At 39.3% G+C, this 22,184-nt stretch overlaps 2 protein-coding genes across 5 annotated transcripts; both read right to left on the minus strand.

The window, feature by feature from the left end:
- Window positions 1-465: 465 nt before the first annotated feature.
- LOC122660158 (K(+) efflux antiporter 3, chloroplastic) lies at window positions 466-14,702 on the minus strand. 4 transcript variants are annotated; one of them, XM_043855344.1, is made up of 19 exons: window positions 14,408-14,702; window positions 12,549-12,929; window positions 12,179-12,280; window positions 11,632-11,712; window positions 10,636-10,737; window positions 9,681-9,758; window positions 7,786-7,854; window positions 7,550-7,600; window positions 6,029-6,142; window positions 5,831-5,932; window positions 5,604-5,738; window positions 4,694-4,875; window positions 4,459-4,594; window positions 3,923-3,994; window positions 3,743-3,844; window positions 2,366-2,527; window positions 2,073-2,162; window positions 1,709-1,975; window positions 466-907 (listed from the first exon to the last, which is right to left on the minus strand). In XM_043855344.1, the coding sequence occupies exons 1-19, from the start codon at window positions 14,474-14,476 to the stop codon at window positions 578-580; spliced, it is 2,625 nt and encodes an 874-aa protein (XP_043711279.1). In that variant the 5' UTR covers window positions 14,477-14,702; the 3' UTR covers window positions 466-577. The 4 variants fall into 4 exon arrangements, with proteins under 4 accessions (XP_043711279.1, XP_043711280.1, XP_043711282.1 ...); XM_043855345.1 differs by having other exon boundaries at window positions 466-901; window positions 1,805-1,975; window positions 14,408-14,701; XM_043855347.1 differs by having other exon boundaries at window positions 673-901; window positions 1,753-1,975.
- Window positions 14,703-15,795: 1,093 nt separating this feature from the next.
- On the minus strand, window positions 15,796-20,592 carry LOC122660159 (phosphoenolpyruvate carboxykinase (ATP) 1-like). The gene is made up of 12 exons (XM_043855348.1): window positions 20,297-20,592; window positions 19,973-20,154; window positions 19,740-19,893; window positions 19,527-19,611; window positions 17,949-18,049; window positions 17,522-17,820; window positions 17,187-17,360; window positions 16,975-17,040; window positions 16,678-16,856; window positions 16,370-16,539; window positions 16,067-16,235; window positions 15,796-15,951 (listed from the first exon to the last, which is right to left on the minus strand). Exons 1-12 carry the CDS (start codon window positions 20,590-20,592, stop codon window positions 15,808-15,810), a joined length of 2,019 nt encoding a protein of 672 aa, XP_043711283.1. The 3' UTR covers window positions 15,796-15,807.
- Window positions 20,593-22,184: the final 1,592 nt, after the last annotated feature.

Genomic DNA, 22,184 nt, shown 5'->3' on the forward strand with positions numbered 1-22,184 from the left:
GTAATGCTTTAAGCAACCTTGTGCTTAAACCCCAAACCCTAACAATTCATCCTGAGCCTCTCTGTGCCTCCAGCATCTTCCATAAGTCTTTCATGTTAGTCGATGAATAAGGTAGTAAAGCAGCTTCTGCATCTACTGCTGTAATAACATTTGTCTCTGCGAATTCTGCTTATGAAGCTCATGGTATCTGAGTCTCAAAAGCATATGAAGCTCATGATATCTAAGTCTGAATAGGACAACAGTCACAAGAAACATCATAATTACTAATATAGGAAGACAGTATGTGAGAATTTGTATGCTTCATGTCTTCCTGCATTTTCTGGATTTTTTTGAACTTCGTTAGTTTGATTAGAGATTGTTTTTTACTCCTTCGACAGTGACACTAAGAGGGAGATCTTAATTGCTGAAAATCAAACCATTCAAAAGTCCAACCAATTCTTAATTGGGTTATTCCCAAACAAACAGTTGGAGGAAGCAGGGCTTGATAAAAATAATCATTTATCTAGAAGTACAAGGCATTAGAGAAATTATCATTTCTTATAACACTAAAAGAGAAGAATGAATATTTTTTTAAAAATCAGGGTCCATTGCCTGTGGTTATACAAGGTCTTGTACAGTCTACTGTATCTTTCTCATCTTCGGAATCCACATTTCTAGCTTGGAAAGTGTCCACTGTTTCCAACTCACAATACAAAATTCCATTGCCATCCATGTCTTGAGATTGGATCGAACATTCATATCCAGACTGGCCATCTACTTTCTGGATATCAGATTCTTGGTTATTTTTGAAACTTGAGATGGGAGCTGTCTCCTGCTGGTCTAAATTTATGGATTGTTCTTCAGGAGAAACTGGAGAAAAAGAAATGGGAGACTGCGCCTCTATCAAGTCAGCAACCCTTATCTGATCCATAAAAAAGAACCAGTCTCTAATTAGTAGTTGGAGTGTTGTTTTCAAATTCTATCAAGTGAGATATTAGCAAGGAAATGAACAGAGATAATGCATTAATCAAGATTAATAATCATAATATAAAAGAAAAGTAAACAGTTGATGATCAAGATATGAAAGAAAAGCAGCCGTTTCTAAATTGGATGCATAATCCAAAAGAGATATAAGGGGTGGGCAGAACTAGAAGATATATTTTCCGCAAAGTTAAAGCAGGATGGATGAAATTGACAACCAAGAAAATATTGAAACCAAATCAGCGATACCGTCTATGGAAACCAATCACTTATGGAGCAGAATGTCAGACAATGAAGCAAAATACCTCCACAATAGGAATAGCCGACCATAGGAGGACAAGGGAAAGGCTGGAAGAGGGCATAGGTTTGGAAAATTGTAAAGGTTTTGAAGAGAGAAATTTTGAGCCTGTTATATGACTAGAAAAGCAAACCAAATTCATGGAGCTAACCCTAACATCGTAGGAAAAACCATTCGATGATGATAATGATTTGCCCCCCTAGCACACACTTGGACAAGTACCACTTGAGCACACCAGTTCATGTGGGCATAAGAGAGAGTTATCATCTGTTGATACCCATAAGAAATTTCCCATGCCGACAGCCCATTCATGTAATGTCATAACTCGTAACAATTGGGGGAGGGGGGAACCCCTTTACTTTCAGGTGGTTACGATCATACGTAGGAGAATTTACAGCAGTAGGGTCTCTAAGTGGGAAAACATGAGATGATGATACCACACCTCCATGTATGTCTACCACATGGACAGAAGCAGTTTGTAAGACTGTCATCACAGTCTAGGCAACTAGCTTGCTTGACATCCGTTCCATAATATTGTAGAAGTACCTGCAATGGCTTCATAACATCATAGTCTCGGACCTCTCGGTCATCAGCCCTGTTCTGTGCATCTTGAGCTTGAAGCTCCATAGAGTCTCGAACAAGCTGACTCAAAAAGGCTACATCATCAGACATGACACCCAGTCCTTTCAAAAGCTTTGAGCCAAGCTGTAAACTAGTCTGCAGAAACAAAAGGATCAGTCAGGGTGCATAGAAAGCATTGACGAGTTTCCCTGCCACAAGAAGCAAAGGAAAAGTATAGTTGAGTTGATGGTACCTCAGCATTTTCAAGAATAGCATCTGTTGCACCTGATCTCTTCAGATCTAAGAGGTGCGACAAGTCTTGAGCTCTAGCATATATGGGTATCTGTTAACAAAGTCGAATTTCCGCAATAAATCAGAGAAATACTGGAGTTATTGAACTGTATTTTATAAACTAATAACATAACTGAAATTTAAAATTAATAACTTCTCCACTTCTAAATTTCTTCATGAAAATTTCAAAATACTATTGTTTGCTTCAGTATCAGCCTTGGAAAAGATAAAGCAGGTAAAGAAATGAAAAATCACCGCAGGAAAGGCAAGCCGAATCCTTTGAACAGCCTCAACTGTCCTTTTCTTCCCGGTGTACATAACCATGACAGCTTTTGGAGAAGAAATACCGGCAGATTGGAGAACTGCTGGGCGTGATCCATCACCATATAGGATTGAAAAGCCAAGTTTCTTAGCAGCCTGCTTGAGAATGAAGAAATAAAATTAATTAAATTAGTCAAATCTTGCAGTCAGCACCAGTAGCTAGAAAAGAGTTGGCAAAGTCAATAGTTGGCTATCGTAAGTCAACAAGGTAAACAAGGTAAGGGAAGGACACATAGTTACATGATAGCCAGAGGGTCCATAATTAAAAATCAAAACGCTGGACAAATTTTCAAGCTTGTCCTGCCAATTTATTGTCAAACCTATGCTACCAAGGATATTGATTGGGACTAAACCACCATCGGTACTGGTCCATAGGAACAGTCCCACCCAGTAGAGAACGGACATGGATTTCAGGCCATCAATATACTCTCAACAATATATGAAGACATGATTGACAGATATGCTAACATAATGCAAATAACTAGGCAGTACATGGTTTTGGGGTCTCAAACTTCAAAAAGTCTACATAGCTAAGTGGTAAGCAAGGAAGATAGGGTAGGTAAGTGGTTAGCAAGGAACAATAGCAGGCTAAGTTGTTTCTATCATACAAGTGACAGCAAACTTGAGGGGCACAGAAGTATTTACATGATGTGAATACACCGACACAATGTGTTTGACACAGCACTTCAGGCAGCCAAAACAAGAACTAATGAAAAATCAAGTTTTCTACAAATATTAGTATCTGTCTAACGAAGGCGGGCCTTGGTGCACAGTAAGGTTGCTCCATTGTGACCAAGTGGTCATGGGTTCGAGTCTGGAAACAGCCTCTCTGCGAAAGCAGGGGTAAGACTCTGTACATTATGACCCTCCCCAGACCATGCAGTGGCAGGAGCCTCGTGCACTGGGTATGCCCTTTTTACTAGGGTGTTCAACATCGCCAAATTCAGAAAATGGACTGTTTTGTAACTTCGATCAGTATCCAATGTGTTCAGCCAGGAGTACTGCATCAAAGATGGCATCTATGGGTAGCTAAGCAGGGCAGAGAATGTCCACAAGAAGGAAAATCACAATGTAAGAATCCATTCTCCCCACTTGATCCATACACATGGCAAATATGCAGCAGTGGGGGAAGCTACAATTGGAGGTGTTCCACCCACAAAAGTTTCTGAAGAGAATATCCAAACGATCCAAAAAACAATCATGTCAGACAGATGTCGAATTGGGAATCTACCTTTCACCCAACTCTTCCCGATTAATGTATTTCTATAAAAGGAATTAAGATGGAGAGGAAGGGGAGTTTTCCACACCAACCTTTACAACTGCAAGATTTACATCAAAAGCTACGTAAGGCCAACCCACAAGAGCACCATCTGTTCCTGAGGCCAATGGAGTGGACAAGAAGTTGGCAAGGACCTGAAGGAAAACGTAAGCACCTTGAACATAAGCATAATGTAGCCGAGAAGAGTACACCAGAAATGGTAATTTCTCTACCTGACCCATTTGTCCAAATCCAAGAATGACCACTGGTTCACTGGCATCGAAGTTGATCATCTCAGCAACTTTCTGTGACAATTTGAAATATCTCAGGTTACACTACTGCGAGTCAAAAGTTTTTTTAAAAAAAAAAAAAAAGGGAACATCCCAGTGCACAAGGCTCCTGCTACTGCAGGGTCTGGGAGGGGCAAATGTACGCAGCCTTACCCCCTGCTTCGCAGGAGAGGCTGTTTCCAAGTTTTGAACCCGCAACCAATAGGTTACACTACTGTGAGTCAAAAGTCACTAAATAAATTATGAAAAGAGGATATCCTAGGAATCCTTCTAATAGGATCTAAGACTAAGATAGCAGTCCCCAAGACCAACAGGTGGAACCCCACCAACAGGAATGCCCCACATTAAAAAAACCAACTTAGCCAGAACTGGCTAGTTATGTTGATCCTAACCACTGAATCAACTTTCTTCTACAATGTTCAGCGATTAGTGTTACTCTTCCACTCTATAACTGTCAGGTGTAGAGTCTATGTGCATACATCCCCTGCATCAAACTTCTCATCAATGAAACCAGCTGCCTTCCTTCCAATTTCATTCAGCAAGGGTGTCAATGCCATTGACAACACCACGACAATTATTAGCAGTTTGTTCAGCTCAAGTGGTAGAACTCCAAGCCTGCTTGTGAAGAACATCATAAAGCACATAAGGAACTAGAAATATATGCGCAGACAACAGATTTATACTAATTACGTTAACAGCTTATTAGCAACCGACCTGTTTGCGAGAGAAAATACTACAAACCCAAACTCGCCGCCTTGGGAAAGAAGGAATCCTATCCGTACACTTTCTTGAAGACTTAGTCCAACACGGGGACCTATTGCTGTTATTATGAGTGTCTTGATAGCAATTAAACCTGCCAAGAGTGAAAGTACATTTGGCCACTCTCGGAAAAGGAGCTGCATAGAAGGAAAAAAAAGATGAATTGTATAAAAGATTACACAGGCAGCAAGCTAAAAGGAAAAACTCTGCCACATATGAGTGCTTTCTATATGTTCTTTTAAACAAGAATCTGCAATAGCTTATCTATTTTACACTTTTGCCAAACACCAAAAATAGACACCATCAATTTTAGCATACAAGGAAGTGTAAAAAGAATGACGCCCCATCATCGAATCTGAATGCATCAAAATGACTTATTGTAATATTGTCAATTGCATTTAAAATTCTATGACCTTGGATGGATCAACAAATTTATGTGCAAAAAAGTTTGTTGATCCATCCGAATTTCTAGTTGGAATAATGTTTAGGAACCCAAAATTGAGCTACGACTAAGTAAGAATCTCCATAGCTTGGGTGGTGTAGGGCTACAATTTGCAGTAATTGTCTTAGCATTGGGAAAGTTCCGTCTCGTAACAAGCCCAACCCATCAATGTCGCACTCCAGCAACCACTGTGGCAATTGTAGAATGAACAATTTGCAAATATTGAGCAGAGAGAAGGAGAATCATGTAGACAAATGCATCAGTAACACTTATCACATGGATTCAGAAATTCATAATATATCTGTGTTCAGATATTTTCTACAATGTTAAGCCAAGGTTTCACATTAAAAAAGCATGCGCCAACAACCCACAAAGTACAAGTATACAAAAGGGACAATGAGACATGATATGATAAGATTGTACCTGCATGTCGATAGATGCTCCTGTGGTAACAAAAAATAAGCCAAGAAATAGTCCTCTAAAGGGCCTTATATCAGCTTCAATCTGCGTCCGAAAATTTGTCTCTGCTAGAAGTGCCCCGGCCAGAAATGCTCCAAGCTGTACAATGATGACAAATTCATCAAACCATGTAACCTAAGAATTAATATACCATATTTATCATTCTTCAACCTTGAAGAAATACAACAAACCGTGTCACTGAAGCCCAATTTTTGGGTCAGAAGGGAAGTCCCAGCAACTGTTAGTAGACAGAGAGCAACAAAGGCTTCTGAGCTTCTTGTTTCTGCAACAACCTGTATTTTGAATTTACCCTTAATTTCTTTCTTGTAGGGCTCTAAAATTGTGAATTGCAAGCAGGTTTCAGTTATGTAGAAGAATCTGATACTAACCTCAAAGATACGCCTAATGAGGTATTTTCCTCCAAGAGAAAGTAGACCAAGACCACCCAAAGCCTTTAAACTTTCTGTAGCAAGCATTGGCCAAATGCTTTCCTCAATAAGATTCTACAAAAGTGTAGAGAAAGAAAATACAGGATTACATTCTGTTGTTACAAAAATTTGTTGATGAACATTAGAAGCAAATTAACTCAAGAAGCATACAACTGACTGTCGGGGAAAATACATAACAAGCAATAAACTCAAGAAGGATACAGCTGACTGTCGGGGAAAATACATAACAAGAAACCAACTGAGATGAAATAATATTGGGAAGTAGAACCAAAATGGCCAGTGCACCAGGCCTGGCACAACGGTCCACTCGTTGCTGCTGCTCAGCAGCTTGCTGGCACTCAAATTTGATGAACAGGTGGGCTCCATCACCCCTATCTACCTGTATCCCTTTTAGAGTCATGCACGTGGCATTAAAATGTAAAAAATGGTCATAAAGTTGGAGGTGGAGACTAAACAGATGACTGCTCAAAATACATGGGGAAAGTCAAATACAAGGTGGTCCATGAGGTTGAGTTGAACCACTAAAGTTGACATGTGGCTACCCTGGGGACTCTATCTATTCAAAAGTTGGAATTTGCCACTTCATCTGTCACAATGGTTTAATACAAGTCGGACATTGTCCCAAGCCTGGGACATCCATCCCACCACATTTTTGCCAATACAATTTTATTCCAATGTCTTAGATGATATACAAACATCAGAAATCGAATATAGAAACATCAGGAAAAGGATTAAAAAAAAAAATGCTTGATATAAAAATTACATGGTCTAGTAAAAAGGGAGGAAAGAGAGAAAAAGATTCCCCGCTACTCATGCAAGTGTTATGCGGTTGTGCCAGCCAGAACTTGTGCAAATAAGTTATTGTAACCTTAAAATCAACGTTTATTTTTCAGGGCAAAATATCCACAGCCGCCCATGTGCAAATTCTTTGGCACGGCCTCTCACATAAATGAGGGGCCCACACACTCTCTCCTCCGTAAAACCCTCCATATTTTTGGCAATTCGTAATGAGGGGTTTTACGGAGGAGAGAGAGTGTGGGCCCCTCAAGAATGACAAAAGAAAAAGTTCCTACCGGAGCGACAAGATAAGAACTTGAGGAGTATAGTGTTGAGACTTGAGAGGGACCATGTAGTTTTGAAAAGAAGTGTTCTTCTCTATACCAAGGTTGAGAGGTGACGTATGCAAATCTAGTCCGTTTTTAGACTTTCATTTTTCACCAACCTAAGCACATAGAGAGTTGAGTTATCACTATGACCAATGGATAATGTTAACTTAGATGTTATTGGAACCAGCAATACTGTCAAATTGTGACCTGACCTTCTCAACAGCTGAATAGCCTGTTAAATTTTTTTGATATTATAAAACATAGTAATTAATTCTTTGCCAATATGAAAATTTAGCTTTATGTTAACATTTCAGTACATTAAACGGTCAAACCAGTACCAAGACTTTTCACATACCTGACTCTCTAGCACTGGAAGCACGACTAAGAGAGGGACAACAGCTATGTCCTGCAAATATCAACCAGTAGGGATCCAAAAAGGTTATTGACTTGATACCTTTTGATGAGCACTTCGCATGATTGACCCTATCCAAATTCAAAAGGAAAATAGAAGAAAATATGATGGCATCTTTTTAAATTAATATAGGAAGAATAAAAGAAAGTAGCTTAACAGATATACATAATGAAAAGAACCTGTAGCAGAAGTATTCCCAAAGTTGCGGAGCCCAATCTTGTTGCGAGCTCGCCTTTCTCTGCAAGGAGCTATACAGAAAACTTGATAAGGACAGTTTATCAGACACATTCCTATTAGAAACATAATTCCAACTAAAAGGATCATCGCAGGGATAATTCAATTCAATTGATTATTAATTTGGCATACATAAACTTTATTAAAGTGAATACAAAGAAAATAATTACATTAGTTACTTAAAATACAGATTTTATGTATTTCATTAAACAATCACCACCTACCCCAATTTCTACAGGATGCTGCGTAATTGTCCTATGCAGTACCAAGGTTGATTCATGTCTGTCAAAATTATTATTTAATCTCATATCTAAGTTGTTAGTGTCTGTTTAAATGTTTTTCACCTCTGGAAAAAGTCCCAACAGCAACAGGTTGAGTATTCATTAATTGTGTTAGTTAAGAAAGCAGTTTGTTAGAGAGCTACTATTTTTCAATGCTCTGCGGCCTGGTACTGTCTAGAGGGATCAATTTCGGATCTAGACGCCAAAACAATGGCAAAACCAACACTGGTGGCTGATTTATGGATTGATTCCCAGTGGGCCCCAAATCACCTTTTAAGAGAACTTCCTCGATTTCGTTCTCTTCCTGTCCCCAACAATATAACCTCTCTCCCTCCCCTCCCCCCCCCCCCAACAAAAAAAAGAGAGTTGAGGATAAGAGCAGCAGCACGCATGTTTGATATTACTAGATCAGAACAATTTTCAACAGCAATTAGGGCAAAAGAGAAGAGAAAGAAAGAAGGAAGAAAAAAAGAAAATAAGGGACAAAAGGGCGCAGATTGATAGGATTCAAAATACCCTAATCAACTGCTAACACATATATAAAAAATCCGTAATTACAAGTAGCATCCCTAACATGACTATATGCCCATAATCCCTTGTCAATAAACTTTAATTATAATTTTTTTTTGGGTAGAAAAACTTTAATTATAAATTGCCCCCTACAATATATATTTCTAACCCTCAAGATGGAAAATACTGTTAGAGTATATGTAATAAGGGTACTTTTAGGAACTAGATTGTCGTCTAGTTGCCTTATATTGCAATTTTCCTTTTTTATCTTTTACCTCCCTAGGGAGGTGTATGTAATTCCTTTCTTATTATTCTTTTCAGACTAAAGGCACCATTTGCAGCTTCCAAAAAGTACAACTCTTCTTTTCTCCCTAGGATATACTACAACACCCACTCAACTTGAACACAAAAACTCAAAAACCAATCATTTACACTCGGGCAACAAAAATTCAGTTCCAATTATCAGAATTCAAAAAAGAAACTGTAGCAACTGCCTGTAGAAAATGAATTTAGCAAATGATACCATCCGTATGAATAATTTGTTACTGAAGTGGATGATACTGATCCTTTGGCTTAATGTGTTCTCTACAACTTAAAGATTGAAGAGTCAGAATGAGAAGGCAAGGTCCATGGAAAAGATAGTCAAGACTACAAACAGACTGTTGTTATGAAATTTGTTAAGTGTATGAAAGTTATGATGGAGCATTTAAAACTTCTATTGGTATTTTTAAGTTTATTATTTGAATACCAATCATACAAATACATATTTCTACTATTTTGCTCTATAAGTAGGGAAAAGTACCAACCCTCAATGTTTGACAATTTTCATATGACAGCCAGGGTAAAAAGTCAACTAGCAAAAACTGAAAGTTCTCCAAGCATCAACAAGACCAAAGAAATTCAAATCAAACAAGTGGCTGCCAAGTGCAAGGGCTCATGTAGATGACCCCGGTTAGTTGGGATAATGCATCTTGAATTCTTTACCTTTCAAACACCTGGCAATCCTATTTGTACTACTGGTAAAATCTATATATCTAAAAAGTGCATACCTGAAGAACAAAAGCTGAAGATGACAATGAGAGAGCAGCACCAATCACCACAGCTTCATCAATACTTCTAATGTTGACCTGCATTAGTTATATACAAGATGTTGAAAAGGATATAGTTAAAAGTAGCTAGAAGTCTGATGGGAGATTATAGTACCAAATTTCACAAGATTAACTAAGCATGGATCTCTTCCCTCAAATAATGATACTAATCAATAGATTTCAAATCAACATAGCAAGTAGCAAGGAATTTTGTAAAAAGGATGTATCTTCTATCATTTTGAAGGCTGCGACTTAGGTGAAATAACTTTGGCGTGGTGCTCCCTGGCCCCTTCCAAACAAAAAACCCCAGATACCCAAACCATCAAACTAAAGAATTCTAGCATTGGCTGTTTTGATTCATCTTAACATCTTCTAATAACATATTTGATATGGTCTAACACATTTACACCGCAAATTTATGTAACAACACTTCAAATTAAAATTAGTGAAGCCAGAGAACTAGAAGTATCCATATCGAATCACATATTGAAAGTTTGAAACACAAGATGCCTGGTTCCCAAGTTTTTTTTGGGTGAATAAAAAATTCATTGCCAAGAAGAAAAGACAGCCGGTACAACAATTCATGCTCTGGGTTCAGATATGAATGAGGCCTCTTTTTAGACAGCCCAAGCACTGATTACCCAAGAGTTCATGCTCAGAAAGGAATTCATGCCTCTTAAAACATATTACAATTGGTGAAGCCTGAAGATTTTGGGTATTCCATTCCTACATTGGTAAAAGTACTAATGAATCATCACTTTTGCCATTCTCATCGTATGACATGCCTAGCAATATCCACAGTTGTATAAACTGTGCAAGCACATCTCAAAGTCCAATGACCACATCAGTGGCAAGATAGCACACTACAATCTATCAAGAGTACAGCAAGTGAAAAAAGATATTATGATGCTCATACCAGATCGGACCTTGAGTGGAAAAGGAACTCCAAAATTCTTGTTCCAATAGCCCCATTTGGTGGAAGCTCAAACGCTGTGAAAGCGAGAGTAGATAGGACAACCTTCAAGAAGTAGAGATGGCATTACATTAGACGATTGTGCAGCATTTATACCAAATTTTAGAAACAGAATTCAGAGCAACCACACAGACAAAAAAAAAACCCATGCAGGATGCATAGTAGCCATATGTTATGAGCAAATACAAATAAAATGCAGTTAAGGGATTATTCAACTCTGGGTTCAGCTATAAACCTAATCAGAATAGGAGGCCTCATTAAGATAAACTAATCCTTTTTTTTTTTTTTTTTTTTTGGGGGGGGGGGGGGACATACCCATCAAATGTGTTTTCTAAGGACTGGTTGAGGAAAAGATTTAGGGATCAGAACCTGGAATGGTTTCGGTGTCGGCCAATCCCGAGTTAGCTCAGCCGGTACAACAAATATTTACCCAATTCATAAGGGAATAATCAGGAAGATCGGTGGAATAGGTATTACTGGCTGAATCGGTCACAGCCAATCCCAAGTTAACTTGGCCAATACGGCCGTTACGATACTGATTCCTCAATCTCTTGGGTTGAGGTAATAAAAGGACTAAAGGAGTCTGCTCCTGAATAAACACACGAACCAAACAACTTACTCTATCCTAGCTAGAAATCCTTTTAGAACGTACTTCCTGGGGCAACCCACTAAATGATTACGCTATAGAAGATTCTTATGGTTTATCTCATGGAGAAGAAACAATATGATGGGCACCAGCGCTATCAGATAAAGAACTGCATGTTTATCACATAGTTAAGAGTACAAACAGGAAATGGAAGCATTTTCTTCTATGACTGAAGTGAATGGTTATTCCCTCACACACACAAGCATGCAGGACCAGAAATTGAGATATGCACCCACATGCACAAGCAATACACAATACATTCAATTGAGGTTCAGTCTCTTCTAACAGTAAACCTGAGTCAATCCCATGCCAAATGCAAACTTTGAAAGAGCTTTTAACCGTGCTAGTGAAAGCTCTAAACCCATTTCGAATAGCTGCAAAAGACCATGATAACGGTCAGTCAGAAATAATGAATTTCTTAGCAATGAAAAAGTATGTCCTACAGGACCCACAGAATTCATATACAGGATAGCAGATTGGTCAAATATGGATACGTTCTTTGTTATGGAAGAAACTAGAAAATGAGTCTATATCATCATGCAAAAGGAATGTGGAGGAATGAATTTCTGTTTTTCGGTAGAAAGTGCTCCTCACCAACAGCATTATTTTTCACAACAACAACAAACTCAGCCTTATCCCAACTTAATGGAGCTAACCCCATTAAGTTGGGATAAGGCTGAGTTGTTGTTGCAAAAAGCATATGATATGATTTGGGGATTTAATTAGAAGTGGAGGTGTCACTGATATTGAATTGAAAGGAACAAAAAGGATAAGAAGATAGAAAGGATACCAAACCTCCAAAATATCAGATCTTAATAGATAAAAAATAATTGAGCTCACCAAGAAAAGAATTCCCCATTCAGATAGAACCTTAACATCTGTGAGATTTCTAAACAAGCCAAACTGGTTGAGTACAACCCCCGCGAAAAAGAAACCAAGTATCTGAAACCAAGAAAGAAACTCGAGTTATATTTGAGAAGCATAGTGAAGAATTTCTTAATAGGACTCGCAACAAAAACACATATAGAGACACAGGCAAAACTCACAGATAGAGATAAATAACGTAAGCACTGGCAGTTAAGTAGAGAGGGGGAGGGAGACAGTGGAGGAGGAGCTAAGAAGTTCGTAGGAAAATAGTAACAGGAACAACAGCAACAATTTAATAACAATAAGAATAATAAAATTCTTAAAGAGTAAAAATTAGACTTACAGGGCTAGCTCTGATGATCTTGAATGCAGGAACAACCATAACAGTCACAGCTAAAAATGTCAAAGTGTCCATGCCTAGATCATTAATAACATCAACAGCACTAGCAACATCAAGTGCAGCATATGTACTGATTCTTCCCCTGCATGACTGTTCATAACTGTAAACAGAATAACCTCTTCTACAAAGAACAGTAGGAATTGATGACGGAATGACTGCAGTGCCTTTTCCTGTAAAAGGGCTCATTCTGCGATGTACAGTGCATAATAGAGAACTGATTTGCCGATTATGGGAAGACCAAACATGAAACGAACGCCCATTCATACTTGAAAATTCATAAGGGTGCGCACTTATCGGGTTAATATTATATACACCAGTGTGTCCCTGCAAGTTAATAACCACGTGTTGGAGATCAGAATTTGTCGAGTTTTTTTTTTGGTCTAAAAAGATATGTGATCACACGTTTATACACATCACGTAAATCCATCCCTGGGGAGGGAGAGGGGGTAGGGTAAGGTATACAGTATTGTTAGTATACCACAGATTCTAACCTGATAAGCTAGGCTTTTGTAGAATATTAAGACTTGAAAACCATTTACTACGTGATTAAAAATTATCTAATGTGAACATTAAGAAGTTCCATTTGCACTAAAGGTCACCATTAGCAATTGAAATGCAGAATGTCAAACAAGCGTAAGAATAAGGTCCTTGACAGGTGATTTAGTAAAGAAGCATGGGATAAAGGACCTCGTAAGAAACTCTGGATAGCATTACGTTATACTTGATGTCAGTTCCGTTAGCACTGGCATCGGTAGCAAAATGAATGGAAATTATCATAAGAAACTTCCGATAGGATGGGCCAAAAACAGATCTATATTTAATCTTGTGAAGAGGAAATTTGTTTGCAAAGCAAAAAGGTCACGGGTTCTGGGAGTGCGGACGGAGGAAGGTAACAAAGGTTTTCTAGCCAATTAGTTATGGAGATGCGGCAATGAGGAACTTTCCACCTAGAAAGAAGTGATTCAATATGGAGGGTCAAGTGGAGGGTGGGACACCATTAGGGTGAGGGGCTCTCACAGGGTTTCAGTTTGGCATAATATTTTGGAATTCCATGACATGTTTGTGGCAAGGACTGCATTTCAATAGAGTATTGCTGCTAGAATTTGTTTTTTGGAAGATAAATAGATGTTGGATGGAAGGTTATGTGATTATACCCCACTTCACACTCTCTCACTTACCTCTAATTAGAAATTTCAAGTTAGAGAGGGGTATCAATCCTTTTGATCCTATATTTTGGAAGGACTCTTGGATTTTAAAATTCACTAGTGTGTTAACCTCATTTAGGGATTACAAAATTTTCTCGTTAAATTCAATGTCTAGACAAAAAGTAATGGAATAATGGGGCTAAAGGTGAGTTCCCAGTTCACACATAAGTCTTAAAATTTTCAATTCTTGAGCAATTCAAGAGAAAAGGTTTCAGTTTGGTTATCAGGTTCTATCTATGTTTTGAAACTCAAGAAATGTCCGACCTTAGGTTCCCTCTGTGATGTGCCTGTGGCCTATAGGAACCGATGGCATGGTTGGTTCCCCACCTCCGTGCCCCCCTCCCTAACCAAAGTGAACTGAAACATATTCTTACTCAGCAACCAACAATTGAAGCTTCTTTAGGAGAGTACAGATTTGGAATTAAATTCCTTATGATGTTTGTTTGAAATTTGAAGATAAACACCAGAAAAAAGGTATGATCGGGGCTGTCTTTGGATATTTCCTTACATCAGAAAAAGGAAATAGCAGCAAAGGAACAAAACCAGAAATTAGCAATGAATGGAGAGGCACAGACTGATTTTAGTAAAGAAGCTTACCTTAAAACCTTGGCGAAAAGCCATTGATTCCTTTATACCATCAAATTTGGTGGACTTGGTGGGATACATGAATTCGAACTTTGGTGCTCTAGATTGCAATCAAGGAGACTGTGTTCAACCCAGTTCCAGATAGCTCGACGGCATTAGTTTGTCTGCGGAAAGTCGTGCGCAGAGAGATATGCTTAATGAGATAAGGTAACCAAGATTTGTGATTTTTCTTTGCCCGCTAATAATCTTTGTAGACCAGAACTGAGGAGACGCCAGAGAAACCACAAATTAAAAGCTAGATAAATCGATTGGAGACCTGGCGTTCCAAGGACCAAGACGTGAGAGAGGTTTTGACCGTGTTGAGTTCCTCAGTGTGTGTGGAGGAAATCCACGAAGTTGGAACTTGTGATCTTTACTTTCCAAATCAGATCGGGCCGGTTATCTGCACACGTGGCCCAATTCTATCTTCAGGGTAGTATACCACGAGAACCTACACACTTGTACTCCGGCAAGTAGCAATAACAAATTAACACCAGTGATATGTTGACTTTTTTTTTACTAAAATACCCTTCAAATGTTTCTTTACCTCCTCGCCCCAAAGTGTAGGACATGTAGTTGGCTCTCACATGTTTCTTCACCTGTTGGTGCGTGCAGAAGATCCATTCTTGTACCGTTTCAAAAATTGGAATCAGATAGATTAAATTTGGTTGTGATCGATTCTGATTTCTAGATGATTTGGAGCAACTAATTCTAGGGTTTTTTTTTGAGATGGAATCACTTGGTTTTCAAATGTGAAGAGTTGATTATAATGTTTTTATGACCGATTCCATTAGATTGCCAATTCCAACTGATTCTGATCAGAGTCAGAATCGACAGGAATCAATCCAACACGATTCCAAGTTTAAAATCCTTGATCTGTTTCCCACCAATCTAACCATTGAAATAGCCATGTCAGCACAAACCACGAGGGCTTGCTGGCTTCTAATAGATGGCCATGTGGATAAACTATGTAAACCTAGTATTTTGTCATTCTTCTTCTGTCTCATTTCGACTGTCCATTTCTCTCCTTCAAGCATTCTTCTTCTTAATAAGGTCCTTGAGATAAAACCCTAATAAAATTGAATAGTTAATGGAGGGAGAAAGAGACCAATCAAAAAAGAAAGAAGGCACATGTAACATGAAGCAACTTGACTTTAAAATATTGGGATTATGAAAAAAAAAAAAATCAAAGCTGACTTATCAACCAATGCCATAAACAGGGTAAATCTATATTTGTAACCCCCAAGCAGCTAGGTCCCTAAAGGCTAAACCCTAAGCTCCTATTACATAACCTCTTCTTATTTTCTCACTCAAATCAATTATACCCCAATTCTATTCATTCTAATTCATATTACTACATTCATTCACCCAGATCAGAAGATAGGACCAGCTGCAAGGATCTGCTCCGTCAGCGAGTTATCCTTCCCAATCTTATAATTCACAAACCCCTCAAAGTTCTTCTTGAATAGGCCTGCAAGTTTCAATAGAGTGTCCTCATATGCCTTTTGGTCGGACCACTGCAATCCAATACAAAATCTTTGTTGTTAAACATGTCAAAATACCCTAAAGACCTCAGATTATTATTTAACAAGTAAAGGGTAAATGCAAGAAAAAGTAAGAGAGGTAACTTACAGTGTTTATTGGGTCCAGGATTTCTGAAGGCACACCGTCGATTCCAGTGGGAATCTCCAGTCCAAACACTTGGGTCTTCTCGTAATTGGCATTCAGAAGACTGCCAGAATGTATGGCATCAATGATCTTCCGAGTGTAAGCCAACTTGATGCGGTTACCTGAGCCATAGCTGCAAGGAAGAAGAAGCAACAGAAAAAAAAAAATAAAAAATGTCAGCCAGACAGAAATAAAAATCATCATTTAATTACGCCAAGTTGCATTTTCATTTGCACTTAATAATAATAATATAATAAGAGCACAAACCTTCCACCAGACCAGCCGGTGTTGACAAGCCAACCTGTGGCTCCATGCCTCTGCATCTTCTCAGCCAGCATGGCTGCATACTTGGTGGGATGCAACATTATAAATGCTGCACCAAAACAAGCTGAGAATGTTGCCTGTGGCTCTTTAATGCCGTCCTCCGTGCCAGCCACCTGTTTTAAACCAATCAGGAAACCATTTATTTTATCCCTTAATAATAATGTGTACTACATATGGAGTTTAAAGTGTACAAGGAAATAAGGAATTATTACGTACGCAGGTGGATATATATGGCAAGGAAAAATTTTTACCAGAGCAGTGTAGCCGCTGATGAAGTGGTACATGGTCTGGGCCAGGTTCAACTTGCTCACTGGTGGGAGCACACCAAACGCATCACAAGCAAGAAGGATGACGTTCTTCGGGTGTGGGCCCACGCACGGTATCTTTGCGTTGGGAATGTACTCAATTGGGTATGCTGCACGAGTGTTCTCTGTGACAACATTAAACATTATTAACCTTAGCAAAATGACTCTTTAATTTAGACGAATCAATAACTAAACAAAAGAGCAACAATGATACATGTTTAGACTTGGAGAATAATAGTTTACCTGTAACAGATTTGTCTGAAAAATCCACCTCTCTGGTGTGCTCATCGAACACCACGTTTTCCAGCACTGCCACGACACAAGCAATTTTTAATAAAACCAATTACCAATCCATATCTGATTATTAACCCCCCATAATGATGATAGCTAGATTGATCGAAAAGTGAGGTAGGTGAACCAATTGGGAAGCAAAGGTCACTGAAAAATATTATTACCAGTCCCGAACTTGATGGCATTCCAGATATCTGGTTCCTTCTCCCTAGAAAGATCGATGCACTTGGCATAGCAACCCCCCTCAATATTTGATACCCCATTTTCACTCCAGCAGTGCTCATCATCTCCAATTAGAAACCTGTTGTGATCGGTGGAGAGAGTCGTCTTCCCCGTACCTAAGACAAGCATAATCGAGAGAGAAAGAACCCTTTCTCATCAGTAACAAAGAAAAATATTTATATATATATATATATATATATACATATACAGATCGACTTGAACGACATTGGATTGGGAGTGATAATTATTAATTAGGATATGATCGATCAGAAAGGACCTGATAATCCAAAGAAGAGAGCAACATCGCCGTCTTTACCAACGTTGCAACCAGAATGTAAGGAGAGGATTTGACGCTTAGGCATGAGGTAATGCATGACACTGAACAGACCCTTCTTCATTTCTCCGGCGTATTGCGTGCCAAGGATCACCATTTCTCTCCTAGCCAGATTTAGATCTATGCTAGTTGAGGATGTCATGTAGTGGGTGTATCGGTTACATGGGAATCGACCCGCATTATATATGGTGAAGTCCGGAGTACCGAAATCCTCCAATTCTTCAGGCGTGGGTCGGATACACCTGCCACCCAATTACCAACCCCAGCCCACACAGTTATCTTTTAGTAATAATACATTCACATACCCTATGCATCATTCTCGATCTACTTCTTTAGGGAAGAGAATCGGAATGTATGAATAAAACCTTACATGTTGTGCATGAATAAGGAGTGGTATGCTCTGGCTGAGACGATGCGGACTTTGATACGGTGCTCCGGGTCCCAATTCAGGAACTGATCATTCACATACACCTGAAATATTTGGAAACATCGATCCCATTATCGCCCACTCCTATTGAAAGTGAGTTCTACTTCCACAAGGAGAATGTCATACAAAAGAGTGGGCCTCATATTCGTTCAATATATATAGTGTCCATACCAATTCCCAGTCCCCACTCCCAGGCCACCACCATAATATCCAAATTTAGACCCACACTGCTTCATGGGCCGGCCCATCAAAGGGTTGATGCCTGAGGGAGATGAAAGATGATTTTTTTTTGTTTTTTTTGATGAAACCACTACTAGGTTGTTGTATAGTTGGCAGCTGGGGACTCTAATCTGGCGATGCACCATCACTCACTGACCACTGCCACTGCTAGGAAGCGACGCGTGCATGCTGCTTGAAGCGCCCACACCACCGAAAAGGCGAGGTGCACCAACGATCATATAAGGACAGAAATGACGAGATATTGAGATAATGAGGTGCTTTGTTTCGTACTATTGTTGTCTGTTGAGAATCATGGTTCGTGATCTCGGTATCGGTTAGATCGGAGGATTGGGATCAGATCGGTGATATGGATTGGGATCGCCCAAACTCGGACAAATATGACACTTTTATTCTTGTTTTCTTATAAAAAACAACTAATTATTTTATAGTTTTACCCTTGACTGTAAAGCTGGATTGGATCGGTATTAGGATTAGTCTCGACCGATCTGATACCTCAAACCATGGCTGAGATGTGTAGTCTCTCTCCATGGGATCCGAGGCTTTAGCAGAGCAGTCACATGTGAGAATTTAGCTCGTCTCTAGGGAGCCTAGCACCCCCAGGGGGCTGTCAGCCATTGGGTTGTGCCGCACATATTTCTAGGCATGTCCCGATATGTGTGGCACACCTCAACCGCTGGATGCCCCCTGGCAACACCTGAATGCTAGGCTCCTCGAAGACGATCCACATGTGACTATGTGAGTGAGGTGGTGAGTCATGAATATTGGATATATCCCACATTTCTCTACCCAAAAAAAAAAGATATATATATCCACATTTCACCCCATCCTCTGCCTTCGCTGCCATATTTGCTTCCATCACTTGTTAGCTCTTGGAATTTTGGCAGTTGAGATTTTGGAAAAAGGATTGGGGAAGCTGAGGTGGGTAAAACCCGCACAAGCCACAAGTTGACAAAAATGGGTCCGGTCCGTCCACATCCACAATCCGAAGACCCAAATTCCAACGCTAAGGCATAATGGGTAGAAAGGTCACTATACTAACAAAAGAAAAATACAATAATAATGAAGAAAAATATAAGAATTAAAAAAGAGGATGCAAGGCGTGTGTGACGTGTGTCTGTGTCACTAAAGCGGACGGTGCAAGCAAGAGAGAGACACCAGCATCGACCGCGGCTTATCGTGATAGACCATCTTTCAAGCGTAATGTAATCAAATATAAAAAACAATCAACTCATCAAGCAATGCAAGAAGATTAGCGATTTGAAGAAGGAGAGGTGATAATACCTTGTCCAACGAGTTCAGGTAATCAACAGCTCTTTCTCTGTTAACCATGAAGGTGTGCTCGTCCATTTCTATGTTGGGTGAGCCCCTATTAAAAATTTTTTTTAAAAAAAGATGGAAATCATAATAATCCTAAGAAGAGGAATACAAAAAATTAAAGGAAAATTATAAGAATTGGTCAGAAGTTCAGAAAATTAGGGAACAATAATAACTTACTTTCCCCACCAAAGTTCATCTTCTGTGCTCTCATCCCTCACTACGCGTTTATCCCTTGGAGAGCGACCTGTCTTTGCTCCCGATAGCGTCGCCAAGGCACCACTCGATGCTATGAATGATCCTTGCTCGTACTTTATCGCCTGCTCGTATAGCTCTGTAAATACGCAAAGAGAGAGAATTAGAAGAACAAATAAATATAATCTCTTCGATTGAGAATGAAGGTATTTATTTACCGGCGGGAGAGAGGTTGTAAAGGATGTGAGTGAACTTTAAAGCACTGTCACTGATGCTAAGGGTAGGTGTGAAATGGTGATGTGCAACGTGATGAGCAACCTTTGGAGTTTCAGGTTTCTTTGCTGGATCTCCTTTCACCACCTTGGGTCCTGTTTCCCTCGTCAGAGATGCTAACGAAGCACTGTTCAGAAAAGGAAATTTCTTCAAAATTTATTCACAGTGGGCCAGAGTAGCGCGTGCAGCAGGCACGTAAGGACTTGAGACTTGAGACTTGAGAGAGAGGTAGAGCGTCGTTTAATATTAATTTGTGGAAGAAGAAATACCTGATGGACTGGAGCTGCTGCTTTTGGCGTTCTTCTTCGGAAATGGGAGCGAAAGCACCTTGAGCTCCTTTGATGGGCGTAGTTGGCGCAGATTTTTTCTTCTGGAGCGAATGCAGCTCGTCGATCGTCTGCGCTTTCACGGGAGGAGCACTGTCGTCGTGACAGATCCCATTTTGTTTCTTTGAATGAGTTTGGATCTTTGCGAGCCCATTGCGAGGGGTTCCGGTTCCTGTTCCAGTGTTTGGGAAGCTAAATTCCCCGTTCTCGGTTCCGTTCACTGTTCCGTTGTCCGCCATTTCTTCTCTGGAGACTACAATTCCATAAAATAGTACTCAACGTATTAGAAATGTCGGATTCTCGTTAATAATGAGACCCCAAAAAAAAAAAGTCTTTCAAAGAGAGCGAGAGAGAAATTTTTTCCCTTATTTCGACCGTAAAAATAGGATTTTGAGAACTAATTCCTGTAGAAATATAACTATAGCAATTCCCAGGCAAACTAGTATAAGCTTAAAAAATTTCAGAACAGAAAGATGGAAAAAACTATGGACAACTGATGCAGCTGTTAAAAAGATTCGACAGATTTAGAAACATTTCTTAAATCCATCCTTGGGACTGAAGACGACTAGTTCATAAAATTGAAGGAACCAGTGTCTGTCCAACCATGCAACAGATTCATCGAAGCTGATCAAGAAAACACAAAAACAGAGGATCGGAAAAAGGATTATAGCATCACAGAGAGAGAGAGAGAGAGAGAGAGAACGCACCAGAAATCAGAACCTCGAAAAGCTAAATAGAATAAACAAAAACCCTAAAGAAAATGAGAAACAAGGAAGACAAATAACTCCACCATCCAACTTCTTCAGTAAAGAAGGAAACAGTTCGAAGAACAGCGGAGAAATGATGAGGAAACAGAGGACTGAAGCCATCCTTTTAAAGTCCTCCGTCGACCCCACCTAACCCGGGAATCCCCAACCCAATCCAAACTAACCATAGTTACATACTAACCATTGCGATTAAGTCTAAAAAACGGAGTTGGGGATAACGGAAGACGCAGTCGCGCAACCCCTACCCTCTCGGTCTCCTCAGGTATTCTAACGTTATCCCAAACCATATTGAAATCTTTCCTCGGTAGTCGGTAACTCGGTACCGTGTATTTGGTTTTGTCAATTTCTCTTTGAAAATTTCATTTTCTCGTAATCGTTTCACAGAAATATCGTATCTTTCAATTAACTTTCTCTTATTTCTATACAGAGAATTGATTTGGTGTAGATGCAACAATCTGTCTTGTACGAATCCTACGACGATTCAGGTGAGCCCCTGTTGCTTAAGCTATCGTTTAGAGTCCAATCTGATGGCTGAAAGATTGATGGATCTTTACTCTCAGTCCTCTCCCCCATTTCTGTGCTTGAGAATCTGAGCTTCCTTCGGCGTCGGGACTCGGGTGGTTTTTTTGTTTGGTTAAATTCGGCGTCGGGTGGCCACAGCCGAATGTGAATGCTATATATTTTCTTTCTGTTTTTTAAGATACAGCCTGGTCCTACCATGGTTCTAAGTATGGGTATCGTTAGTTCGTATTGATTTTGCTAATCATTGATATTGATATTGTGTTGATATTATATTGATAGCATGATACGGATAAGGGGTAAAATAGTTAAAAATTTTATTTTTTAAAAGAATTTTAAGAGTAATTTTGTTTGATACAATCAATTCAGGTCTATACCGTATCGATCTTGCGTGTTGTTGATACCCGTTCCGATACCGTGCACTAAAACCATGGCCCTACCTCACTATAAAATTGTTTCTATTTTTTTCAACCTTTAATTACGTAACCCCGGTTTGGTTTCGTGTAAAAAATGCAAAACAAATACTTTTTATTCTTTCTCATAAA

The sequence above is a fragment of the Telopea speciosissima genome, chromosome 4 (assembly GCF_018873765.1).
Source record: "Telopea speciosissima isolate NSW1024214 ecotype Mountain lineage chromosome 4, Tspe_v1, whole genome shotgun sequence".
In the NCBI taxonomy this organism is placed as follows: domain Eukaryota; kingdom Viridiplantae; phylum Streptophyta; class Magnoliopsida; order Proteales; family Proteaceae; genus Telopea; species Telopea speciosissima.

Excerpts from the sequence above, each read along its gene's own strand:
- LOC122660158 (XM_043855344.1), bottom strand. The coding sequence starts at position 14,476 with ATGTATCCCACCAAGTCCACCAAATTTGATGGTATAAAGGAATCAATG. Across the intron at positions 12,930-14,407 it reads CTTTTCGCCAAGGTTTTAAG|GGACACACTGGTGTATATAA; the intron begins GTAAGCTTCTTT and ends ATTAACTTGCAG. Across the intron at positions 7,855-9,680 it reads CTTCAGCTTTTGTTCTTCAG|CTCCTTGCAGAGAAAGGCGA; the intron begins GTATGCACTTTT and ends TTTTCTGTATAG.
- LOC122660159 (XM_043855348.1), bottom strand. The coding sequence starts at position 20,592 with ATGGCGGACAACGGAACAGTGAACGGAACCGAGAACGGGGAATTTAGC. Across the intron at positions 17,041-17,186 it reads TGCCATCAAGTTCGGGACTG|TGCTGGAAAACGTGGTGTTC; the intron begins GTAATAATATTT and ends GTGTCGTGGCAG. Across the intron at positions 16,540-16,677 it reads TCAGCGGCTACACTGCTCTG|GTGGCTGGCACGGAGGACGG; the intron begins GTAAAAATTTTT and ends GGTTTAAAACAG.